The sequence below is a fragment of the Phyllobates terribilis genome, unplaced genomic scaffold (genome assembly GCF_046119375.1).
Source record: "Phyllobates terribilis strain yellow unplaced genomic scaffold, ASM4611937v1 Scaffold_10__3_contigs__length_209671492, whole genome shotgun sequence".
Classification (NCBI taxonomy): Eukaryota; Metazoa; Chordata; class Amphibia; order Anura; family Dendrobatidae; genus Phyllobates; species Phyllobates terribilis.
The window spans coordinates 136,510,158-136,522,809 of NW_027362770.1; the positions used below are offsets into that span (position 1 = coordinate 136,510,158).

The 12,652-nt window shown below is 41.3% G+C and overlaps 1 protein-coding gene across 4 annotated transcripts in view; it reads right to left on the reverse strand.

Annotated features, from left to right (window-relative positions):
* Positions 1-12,652, reverse strand: part of NMUR2 (neuromedin U receptor 2) — a 34,795-nt gene that overhangs the window by 14,830 nt on the left and 7,313 nt on the right. For 2 of the 4 annotated variants that reach the window (XM_073649299.1, XM_073649297.1), the window contains 2 exons: positions 9,287-9,371; positions 7,587-7,712 (listed from right to left, as the gene is read on the reverse strand). In XM_073649299.1, coding sequence (XP_073505400.1) covers positions 7,587-7,712; positions 9,287-9,371 — 211 coding nt within the window. Of the gene's footprint in view, positions 1-2,370; positions 2,563-5,173; positions 5,224-7,586; positions 7,713-9,286; positions 9,372-12,652 lie in introns of all 4 variants that reach the window. The other 2 variants (XR_012250854.1, XM_073649298.1) reach the window with 2 other exon arrangements.

The window sequence follows — 12,652 nt, forward strand, 5'->3', positions numbered from 1 at the left end:
CTAAGTCTAGCAATTTGAAAAGCAGCACACAGGACTGTAATGCAGTGTTTGTTGGTATAACCACTGCGTCTCCTTTACAGCCTGCCTGCCTGCCTGATATCTGGGATGGATATTAGTTCTGAGAAGGACTGTTTGTTTGATTTTGCAGGCTTTAGAGACCCTACACTACCTATTTCGCAGTATAAATCTCTCCCTAACTCAGCAGCACTCTCCCTACACTGTCTGATCCAGAGCGATTGTGTCCAAGATGGCGACGCCCGGTTTTAAATACTCGAGGTGACGCTGTGCGGCCAGCCAATCACTGTAATGCCCACAACCAACATGGCTGTGGCATTACAGTGACTAGCTGGCAATCCCTGAATGTTCATTGGCTCTGTAAAGAGCGCCAAACATGCTGGGCGGAGACCCAAGCTCCCGCCCGAGTAACCCGGAAATGCTCGGTGCTCGCCGAACATCCCGAGTAGTGAGATGCTCGGGCGAGTACCGAGCAGTGTCGAGCATGCTTGCTCAACACTAATTGGAAGCCATGGAATTTTATGAGCTGTCCCTGGCCAAGGGTATAGATTGAGAAGAGTAGGGGTCCTAGGACTAAGCTTTGAGGGACTCCAAAAGAGACGGGGCGGGATGCGGAGGTATTGTGGGAGTGTGAGATGCTAACTGTGCTGATGAGAGCACTGACACCACTTCAACCTGCTTCTTTTGATTTGTTGGCCTGGTGTGATGTCACCTGTGCGTCACACTGCAAAGATGAGGTTGTGCCAAACCGGATAATCAAAAGAAGAGTCATACATTCCAGGAGGTAGGAGGTTGTCCTCAGGTCATGCATCCATCAGCCACAGATTAATGATGTGATACTGGCCCTATCTGGCCTCACCCTGATCACAGGAGCTCTTCCCTCTCTGATTTACATTTTGAATGATCTTTCTTGTTGTCTCCACAGTAGTCATGTTTCTCTTATATCTTAGACCATTGTTTCTACAGTGGTACACTCTTCACTTGAAGAATGGTCTCTTATGGGTCACAAATTTGTTTAGCCTTTGTGTTCGCCAGCACTTGTAGGCAATGGTCACTAGCTTCAATCTTGGAGGCAGAACCACACTCCCTTTCTTGGGTGTGGGGTTCACCTCACCATCCCTTGTAGTTCCATCTCCCAGTTGTCTCTAAGCACTGTGGAAGGCCTCCAATCTTTCCCCGATTCTAAGTCGCTACTATGTTTAACTAATGTGCCTGTCCCCAACCTTCCACAGGCAAGTTCTACAAATTATCCGTGGACATGCCCTCTGCAACTGACCTCAAATGCCTGGAATCTGGTCTATAAAAGGAACCTTTCAGCAGGTTTTTACTAAGTAATTTGACAGCAGCATGATATAGAGACTGAGACCCTGATTCCAGTGATATATCACTTAAGTCTACTGGGTGCTGCAGTTGGAATAGAATTGCAGTATTCACTGTGGCAGATCTAGCAGAGCTTTAAATGCTGAGCTGTGTATAACCCCGCCCACACCACTGATTGGCCTATTTCTGTGTATATTGTATATTATTATAAAGCTGTTAATCAGTGGTGGGTGCATAGTTGGACTAGAAGGCACAAGACACCTAGTCCTCTAGTGATAATCTCCTGCTGATAAAACACTGATTTTATTGAAACAACAAAACACAGCTTAGTAAGTGACACATCACTGGAATCAGGGACTCTTCCCTTGCATCATTCTGCTCTCAGATTACATAGCAAAAACTTGCTGACAGATTCCCTTTAAGCAACCTTTTCACTCAGAAGGCAATTAATATAACCTCCTAGGATCCAGTTCAGATAAGATTAGCAAGGGGGTGCCTCAGCCTATCAGCCCTGTGCTCCCATAAGCATATGCAACACATAGTGAAAAATAGTATTGCTGCATAACCATAATAAACCATGATGTGAGCAATAAAACATTAGCACATACACATTTGCAGTGCGCAATTAGAGGACCAGTACATTGTAATGCCCATTTTCATCCCTCTTACAATCTAATCTCCACCCACTAGCTTAGAGACAACTGAAATTTAGAGATAAAGTCTTCAGAGGGGAAAACTATTGAAAATGCAGAATATAACTAATATAAGGGTCAGAAATACTGATATTCCGCGTGTATACAGATATGACAGCCTATTCTGAAGTCATCTGAAATGACAGGTATACTTTCTGCTATGTTTTGATATCTATTGAAATAGAATAAAGCCACAAAACCAAAACTTATAACAGTTGTTATAAAATATAAATCTCTCAGTGGTACGTCACTAATGCAGGAATGACATATAATGCGACATTTGTCTAATATTGTTAATTTCTAATAAAAAGAATGCGTCACGACATGCTAACAGAGGACTTACGATTTTCGCCGCAATTCAGACAATATCCATTTCTGACATCTTTTTTTTTCATTAAATATTAATAACAGCTTCACATGTTGAACGACATCTGCCATGATATGACAACTACAGGAAGACTGGCGTAATTTCCACTTCTGCACAATTACGTCGAAAGGATGAGCAAGTCTCTGGGTCTCTGGATACTGGAAGCGTCTGGACACAAAATTACTTACATCAGTGTCTGTCTGGACTCAGAAGGTCGAGAACAAACATTGTGATGATGAGGATTTTAGTGTTGTGTTAGGGTTTGTGCACACGTTGAGTAGATTTTTCCGCACCAAAAACCAGTGTGTTGGCAGGAAAAACGTGCATGAAATATGTGCATCATATACTTTATTCCTTTGAAAGAAAGTTAGAAAAAAAAGAAAGACCAAGATAGAAAGTTAGAAAAAGAACAAATAAAGAGAACGAAAACTCTCCAGCTCTGCTACGTCAATACACACACAGCTCTGCTACATAAATACACACACAGCTCTGCTACATAAATACACACACATACACAGCTCTGCTACATCAATACATACATACACGTATAGCACTGCAACATCATTTCAAACACATATACAGAGCTCTGCTACATTAACATAATAACTCTGCTATTGGAAAAAATAGCATAGCTCTTCTAAATTAATACAAACACATGCACACACAGCTCTGCTACATCAATGCAAACTTATAATTGCAGCTCTGCTACACATAAACTGTGTCCTGCTCTTCTCTTTACTGCCAGTCACTTGACGAATGACTGTTATGTGATCCGAAGGTCCTGGCTGGACCTTCCTCCCTTCAAAGACTGAGAGGTGGAAGAAGGACCTGTCTGCCGTCTCCTCCACCGTTATATTTAGCTGCATCTGTGACTGTAGGTCATAGACAGCCATTGTTGGGACATGCCTGCGATCTCCTGGGACAGTGGGGCAGCTCCCCAACTTCAGATGTTTGAGAGGTAATACAATCTGTGAAGCACTGTGTCTAAATATTGGGGAACAAATGTAGAAAAATGTTTCTCAATGTAAAATTGCAAAAAACTTGAAATATCCCATCATCTACTGGACATATCATCAAAAGATTTAGAGATTCTGGAGAAATCCATGTGCACAAGGGACAAGGCTGACGGTTGATACTGAATGTTCATGATATAGGGGCCCTCAGGCTTTATTGCATTGGAAACAGGATTAGATAGTGCAAAGAACTGCATGGGCTCAGAAATACTTCCAGAAATCATTGTCTGTGTACACACCTCGCTGTGCAATCCACAAATGCAAGTGAAAGGTCCATCATGCGAAGAAGAAGCCATAAATCTAAACAATCCAGAAATGGTGTCCTGTTCTCTGGGCCAGAGCTTATTTAAAATGGACTGAGGCAAAATGGAAAACTGTTCTGAGGTCAGATGAATCAAAATCTGAAATTCCTTATGGAATCCACGCACGCCGTGTCCTGTGGACTCAAGACGAGAGGGACCATCTAGCTTGTTATTAGCACATTTCTCAGCCTTCATCTCTGATGGTATGGCTCTGCATTAGTGCCTATGACATGGGCAGCTCACACATCTTAAAAGGCGCCATCAATGCATTATATAGAGGTTTTAGAACAACATGTATTCCATCCAGACAATGTCTGTTTCAGTGAAGGCCTCGCATATTTCAGCAAGACAACAATAAACCACATACTGCATCCATCACAACAGCTTGGCTCCTCAGAAGAAGAGTTCTGGTGAAGAATTGTCCGCCTGCAGTCCAGACTGTTCACCAATAGAAAACATTTGGCTCATTATGGAATGAAAAATCCCCGACTGCGGAGCAGAGAGAATCTTACATCAGTCAAGAATGGGACAACATTCCTCTCCCACATCTCCAGCAGTTGTCTCACTTCCCAGACGTTCACAGACTGTTGTAAAAAGAAGAGTAGATGCTACACAATGGTAGACTTGGCCCTGACCCAACCTTTTTGAGGTGCGTTGGCCATCAATTTCTAAATTAGTTGGATGTTTTTCCATTTCATTTGAAAAAATCTAACGTTCACCTTCTGATCTGTGATCAATGTTCTGTTTTGAATAAAATATGGCTATAAGAGATTTACAAACCATTGCATTCTTGCTTTCTTTAAATTTTACACAGTGTCCAAACTTTTTTGAAATTGGGATTGAAGCTAGATGCCACATAGACAATCATACACATTTATGATACAATGTAGCATATTTGAGGTTAAGTATGTTCTTCTGTACCTAAATAGTTACATAATGTGACTCTGCTCTAGGACAATTTTGGCTTTCTGTTTGGAACGCCAACCTCAGAGAACAGGTGCGGAGTCAGCACCAGCAACAAATGCGGAATCCTTCTCTATCCCAAAACAGGTAGTGTTCACTGCCAAAACCCTGTTCTCCTAGAGGGCACAGATAAAGGACAAGGTGGTAATTTTTGCCAGTTTTGAGATGATCTGCATCCAGTTCCTCTCCCTTCCTATTCTTTGCATCACTGGAGGCTAACATTTAGCAGGTGTCAAAAGATTTTTTTTTACAAAGAATGTCTGGCTTTTCATCAGATCTCAGACATTTAATCAAGACACGCTCCATATCAAGACGCCAGAGGGTTTAACGCATCTGAACCATTCTGTGCAGCAGCCAAAAATCTGCAAGCAATATCCGCATATGTTAGAGAATAGATTAAATGTAGTTACAGTGCAGTGACTTTGGAAACTGTACAATAATATGAAAAACACGGAAAAAACTGATGTATCTATAAACAATTAGAAATGTGGATGAATTTACCTATAGGAACAGAAGAATTGTACCTATAGGATACCCTGGGGGACGTTCACCTGTGGGAAGAAAAAGCGAACAGAGCTGTGGGAATTGAAGGAGGACACCCAGGGTCGAGTGAGGGGAGTATTTTATCGTAATAAAGGACAAAAAGTGGGTCCTCCTTGGTGTTCAGATTCCAACATGCCAAACAGTCTGGGTCTACATGGTTACTGGGGCTTAAAAGGGTTGTCCAGGCATGGAATAAAAGTTTTCAGTCACTCTATGTGACTACAGACTTTTTAATCCTTACAGTGTGCACATGGCACACTGTCAAGATTCTCCGGCATTGCCAGTGTGAGCAGGCGATCATGTGGCTGCATGTACAGTGGGGGAAACAAGTATTTGATCCCTTGCTGTTTTTTTAAATTTACCCACTGACAAAGACATGAACGGTCTACAATTTTAAGGATATGTTAATTTTAACATTGAGAGTATTTTCATACTTCTGCTCACATGCTGACTAGATATGCTCGTCCTCTCTCAGTGCACTTCTATGGAGAGAAGATGAGCACATCTCCTTGACATGTGGTCGTAAGTATGCAAATAAAATACATGCATGTGACCTCACGTTCTCACCAGCAACACTGGAGAATCCTGACTGCATGCGCAACAGACACTGTCAGGATACAGAAGTCTGTAATTATATGGAGAGACTGCAGAATTTTATCCCAAGCAAGATTCTATAGTGTGTTCACTATGAATTATCCTTAAAGGGATTGTCCAGGCTTGCGATGAAAGTCTGCTGTCACTCTATGTGAGTGCAGACTTCTGTATCCTTACAGTGTGTGGTGCATATGCTGTCAGGATTCTACGGTATTGCTGATGTAAGCAGCGGTCACATGACCCTATGTATGTCATTTTCATACTTCTACTCGCATTCCTACTAGATGTGCTTGTGCTCTCTTAGTGCACTTTTTTTGGAAGGGGACGAAGGACGAGCAAGTCTTGTTGTCACATGACCACAAGTATGCAAATCACTTATATTCGGTCATGTGACCACTGGCTCTCACTGGCAATACTGGAGAATCCTGACAGCGTGAGCACCGCATGCTATCAGGATTCAGAAGCCTGTGGTCACGTAGAGTGCCTTCAGACTTTCATCCCAAACCTGGACCCCCTCTTTAAGGATAAGTCATAGTGAACACACTGTAGACACATGGAAAAATATGATTATATTAAAAAACTGCCTCTGGGTTGATTGATGCTTGCTTTGGGGCTGCCATGATATATCAACAATCTTTTGTGTCTGGGCATCTTGTCATGTGACCTCTACTCATAAGGGTTAAAATAAAGAACTACAGCTGCAAACGGAGTGAGCTAAACCATATGTGAGCATTGAATCTAGTAATTTTGAACTGCATTACTACCATATAGACCAGTGTTTCCCAAACCCCATCCTCACGGACCCCCAGAGGTCATGTTTTCAGGATCTCCTTAGTATTGTACAGGTGAGAGAATTCCTGATGCCTTGATGATACTTCAATCACCTGTGTAATACTAAGGAGATCCTGAAAACATGACCCGTGGGGGGCCGTGAGGATGGGGTTTGGGAAACACTGATATAGACTATACTGATTAACTAGACTTACTTAGTTTTAAGTTGGCCAACTAGTGTGTGCCTATCTGCAAAGACAAGGTGTACCTAATTGTAGATGGTAGCCTACACTATCAAACTTGTCTCTCCTAGACTAAAGTTTGGAGTCCCAGCTCCCCAGTAAAGGATTATCTTGCTGATATTTCTTCTCTTGTGGTTTGTTTGTGTGTTCCCCTTCCCAGCACTTTTCCCATTTTGTTACATTTAAGGTCTGGGGGTTTTCACGTATACCAAAGGTCTTTTTTCCTTTCTTCTTCTTCCGTCTTTCATGTATGACTGTGTGAACACGTCCTTATCCCTATGACTCACCCTCTGTCTGTGCGCACTACATTAAGTTGTGGTTGTTGTGGGTTACATTCTGTGTATAGTTGAGGGTGCAGTTAAGGATACTCAAGGTCAGCCACCATTGAGTGGGGGCACCATTGCATAATTTTAGGGTGCCAACCTCCGCAGTCAGGCAGGAACAAATCAGGGTCAAGTTAGGGATTTTCCTAGTCTATATAGGAACCTGTGGTGTGTAGGTTTAACATCTCCCCTGGTTTGTTCATCCCCTTGCGACTGGAAGGGGTCAGTCATAACTCTCACATTCATATTTTGCCTTTACCCCAAATTTTGTCCCGTCTCTTGATTCTCTAATCAAGAATACGGGCAACCCAAGTCAAAGCCGATGATTAATGGAAGTTATTCAAAGTGAGCTGATTCCAATTACCATATGACATCATGTATACAAACGATGCAAATTTACTTTTTCATAAATTAGATTAAAATGTATGTGATGAAACTTACCAGAAACAACATGAATGAGGTTAAACACATCGGCGAGAGGTTCAGTCCAGTTCACGACAAAACTAAAAAAAAGTCGATCCACGTGGAAGGGAGCCCAGCAGATGCCAAAGACCGTGACTAAGACAACTATCAAAAAAAGACTGATATTAGTATATAAAGAAGAGGAGGATTCAGCTTAATATCTGATTGTTCCGGAATGTTACACATAGACATTCACACTGAGAGCAGAAGATTATCTTTTGCCCCAGGCAGGGAAGTATATAGCCATCCTGGTACATTATTAGAATATTTTTATTATAACAATATATGACTTGGTTATATTACATCTCTCCTTGCTTTGTCTATTAATAAAGAACCAGTTATCAGCTGGAGATATTACAACTGATAGAAAGCAAATCAATCATATTTTTATTTTATTGAGTTGCATATGAGAAGTGGTAAAATAGTAACTGGATTATATGATGGGCAAAAGTGGTAATTTCTTTAGAGGGGTAGTCCGGGATTTTAACCTTAGGCTGGGTCATCAATGTCTGATCGGTGGGGGTGCAACACTCGACAGCCCTACTGATCAGCTGTTCCCAGTGTTGGCGGCATATGGAACTGCTCAGTTACAGAGGTGCACTGCACAGTGGCCGCAGCCAGGTACTGCACATCCGTCCCCTATTCAAATTAATAGGGGGCGGATGTGCAGTATCCAGCCGCGGTCACTATTTTGTCAAATACCCCCACCGATCAGACATTGATGGCTTATCCTAAGGATAGGCCATAATTATTAAAATCTCGGACAACCCCTTTAAGTCCTGGACCTGTATAGCATTGTTATTTTTGCATTATATAGCACTGTTATGTATTCACTGAGTGGCACTATATGACAGCATTTTATGGTAATATTATTTGACACTTCATTACATCATTTCAAGTGAATCTGTCGACACATTTTGCAATATCAACTGCATACATTCTTCAATAGATCTCTCAGACCTGATGATGCTGGTGTAATTACTCTGCAAATCCATGTTACAACGGGTGTATAATTCTGATATTAAGAAAAGCATTTTAATTATCCAGCTAAAGATCTAATGAGTCCAAGAATATATTCATTATCTGGCTGACCGCTGCGGCTTGTATTCAGCAGTGTGTGATTTCAGCAGGAAGGAGGGACACTGAGGAACTGTCAATCAGGCTAGGAGGGAAGATATTGAGTTCAGACTTTCAAAAATGATTATTCATTCGTTCTGAAATGGATTTTCACAGTGAGTACACCAGTCTCAATAGGTCAAAGAGATCTAATTAATAATATAAGCAGTTTGTTATGTAAAATCTGGTGACTAGTGATGAGTGATTCTACTATATAAAGGATGTGTTCACATAGGAAATATTAGAATGGGATGTATATCATTAATGTGCCACCATTTTTGACCCGTTATGGAAACTAATTCCCAATGAGCTACTTTCTTGTGATTTTAATGCTACTTAAATGTGGGCATTGTATTAGGGGTGTCATTTCACGGAATTTTTTTTTCCCTCGGGGCCAGAGAAATTAGGGCAAAAAAAGACAACCTTTATTGAATGATTAATATCATCACAAATAAATATTGTTTGTAAATGGAACATTTTCTTTTGTTGGTTTCCGAAGACAACAATTTCCTTTAGTCTCCATTGACCCCACCGCACAACAGTAAATGTCACTTCATACTTACACAGCATCTTTGTGACCGATTTCCGTGATGGTCTCTGGATGTTAACAGACATTTTGTCAGCTCCCAGTGAATGATCGCCCCTGAGCTGAAGAAGACAAAGTGATGAAATATAAAATCCTTGAAACAGCTGACTTACAATTTTATTTTTACAATGTTTCACAAATGCAAGCATTCTGTCATACAGCAAAATAAAGAAGCCACTCTTTTGACAAGTAAAATATGAGTCCAGACTCCAATATATTGAAATCCAACAAAAAAAAATTGCGAATGAACCGTTCATGCAAAAGTAGATAAAATTCAATATTTTCTGTAGTTTTCACGGTATATGATATACATTGCATATAATAAAATAATAATAATGCCTTAAAATGCAGAAAAAAAGACTAAAGCACCCACAAAGATAATCTTTTGCTTTGGAGGACCTAAAGTGTGTAATGCTCCATTTCTCCTGCGGAGGCACTGCAGGGAAAATAAATACTTGTTACCAGCTTCCACCACAGATTACAGTTGATCACTGAGAATGTTAGAAGCAGGAATTCTTGTAATAAAGTTATTGTCAGGCTACCCTTCTAAAAATAAATAATACTATTGAGCCCCTCATTTTAATTAGATTAGGCCCTTAATAATTTAATAAGACTGTACTCAGTAAGATTAAGTAATTGCAATGATAAATATTGAAAAGATGCAGTCCATGAAATCTACTTATAATGGCCCCACATTGCCCTCCAAATCATATAATGGCCCCCACATAGCCCTCCAAACAGTATAATGGCTCCCACATAGCCCTACAATATCACCCACATAGCCTTGCAAACTGTATAATGGCCTCCACATAGCCCTCCATACAGTATGATGGCCTTACACCCCTCCATACAGTATGATGGCCCCTGCACAATCTTATACACAGTATGATGGCCCCAACACAACCCTACACATTGTATAGTGGCCTGCACACAATATAATGGCCCCACATTGCCCTCCAAATAGCATAATGGTCCCCACATAGCCCTGCAAATAGTATAATGGCCCCCACATAGCCCTCCAAGCAGTATAATGACTCTCACATAGCCTTACAATATCCCCGACATAGCCTTGCAAACTTTATAGTGGCCCCCACACAGCCCTCCATACAGTATTCTGTTCCCCACATAGCCCTGCAAATAGTATAATTGCCTCCATGTAGCCCTCCGAACAGTATAACTGGCCTCCATACAGCCCTCCAATATCCCACACATAGCCCTGCAAACAGTATAATGGTCCCCTAGATAGCCTCCCAAATAATATAATGGCCCCCACACAGCACTCCAAACAGTATACTGGCCCCTATTGATTTAAAAAAAATTCTCATCTCTCCTCATACCCCCGCCGCTCCGGTCTCCGTAGCATGTTATGAAAGCTCTGTGCAGCTCTGCAGAGCAGGCGCGCTGTAGTGACATCATTTCGCCCACTGCGCTGAGCCGCAATGAGAATCAGAGCTGACGGTTCACTGTTGCACCATTGCTTTCAACTGTATTGGATGCAGTTGAAAGTGCGATGCCGGTGCTGGTACAGGCCCTGCCCCGACTCATGGGCGCCATTGCGGGTCCCATAAGTGGCACTATTGGCTGTCAGGAAGGGTAATCAAAGGTGATGTAACTGTGGGCTATAGAATTGAGCAAACTAAGAGTTAATTCCTGCATTTACTGCTTTTATCAGAGACAACAGGTTCACAGCCCTGGAGGCTGCCAGTGTTCTCATTAAAGTCAGCGAAATGACTGTTACACAATCAACCATTCACCAAATGACCTCGGCTTATTAAGAGCCGTCTGCTCTGAAAAGGCTTCTCTGGCTATCAGCGGTCTGAAACCATTCTGTCTACCTTCTCAGTGTTTCTGTGTGAGCTGATTTACTGGGGGAATAGCTATTTATTTCAGACAGCAGAACATCATTAAGTTTAAAAAGAGACTGTAAGCACACAAAGACTGTTCAAACAAAGCACAATCGCTTGGCGCGCCCTTGGTGCGTTGAAACATTAGAGTGAACCTCCACCTATTTGTTTTCCATCTATTTCTGTCCTTCTCTGGCTCTGGTTTTCCATCTTTCTCTTCTTCCTTGATTGACAGCTCTGGCTCAAGGAAGAAGAGAAAGACAGAAAAAAAGATGAATTGAACTGTTTCGCCATGTCAAGGGTGCACCAAGTACCTGTGCATGGATTGAACAGTCATTGTGCTCTGACAGGCTCTTTTTTAAAATATTTTAAATGTGTAATTTCTTACATATTTAACAGGGTATTGATCCAAAAAATTAAACTTTCACAATGTCGGGGAAGTAAAGTGCCTTGCAAAAGTGTTAAATCCCTAAAAAAAAGATAACAGATTTATCTGTTTTACAAAAGACACATATCTTCAAGACCAAACTTGAGTTTAGCTACAACAGTATGGCAGTGGTAACAGCTTGGACATTTAGTGGCAACACAAATTTGGATACAGCCCAAATAGAAGATATCGCCTTTATTATTAAAATGTTGGGTACTGTGGGAAAGTATGTCCATCCTTACTAAAATTTTGTTGATGACTATAATTTTTTCACAATGCGAATGTAATACATTATGACAACATGCTAGTAAAACTCTCGACTGGCTGCAATTTACATTATAACCACCTGGTGGTCGCATACGACCACATAAAGTATAAACATCTCTATTTATTGCTTGAATAAATAGCGGATGCCGTGTTGCGTTTGGCGAGCCCCTGATGTGCCTAAACAGTGGAAATCCCCCACAAATGACCCTATTTTGAAAACTAGAACCCTTAAGGAACTTATCTAGATGTGTGGTGAGCACCTTCAGCCCCCAGGTGCTTTACAGAAGTTCATAACATTGAGCCATAAAAATACAACTATCACATTTTTCCCACAAAAATGTTTTTCAGCCCCAAATTTTGCATTTTCATAATGGTAACATAAGAAACTGCACTATACCATTTGTTGTGTAATTTATTCTGAGTAAGCCGATGCCCCATAAGTGGGGAAAAAACACTGTTTGGGCACACAGCAGGGTTCGGAAGGGAAGGAGCGCCATTTGACTTTTTAAATGTAAAATTTGCTTGAATAATTAGCGGACGACATGTCGTGTTTGGAGAGCCCCTGATATGCCTAAACAGTGGAAACCTCCCAGAAGTGACCCCGTTTTGGAAGCTAGACCCCTTATGGAACTTATCTAGATGTGTGGTGATCACTTTGAACCCCCAAGTAGAGCCATGAAAAATAAAATAATCACCTTTTTTCCACAAAAATTATATTTTAGCCCCAATATTTTTATTTTCACAAGGGTAACTGGAGAAATTGGACCCCAAATGTTGTTGTGCAATTTCTCCTGAATACGCTGAT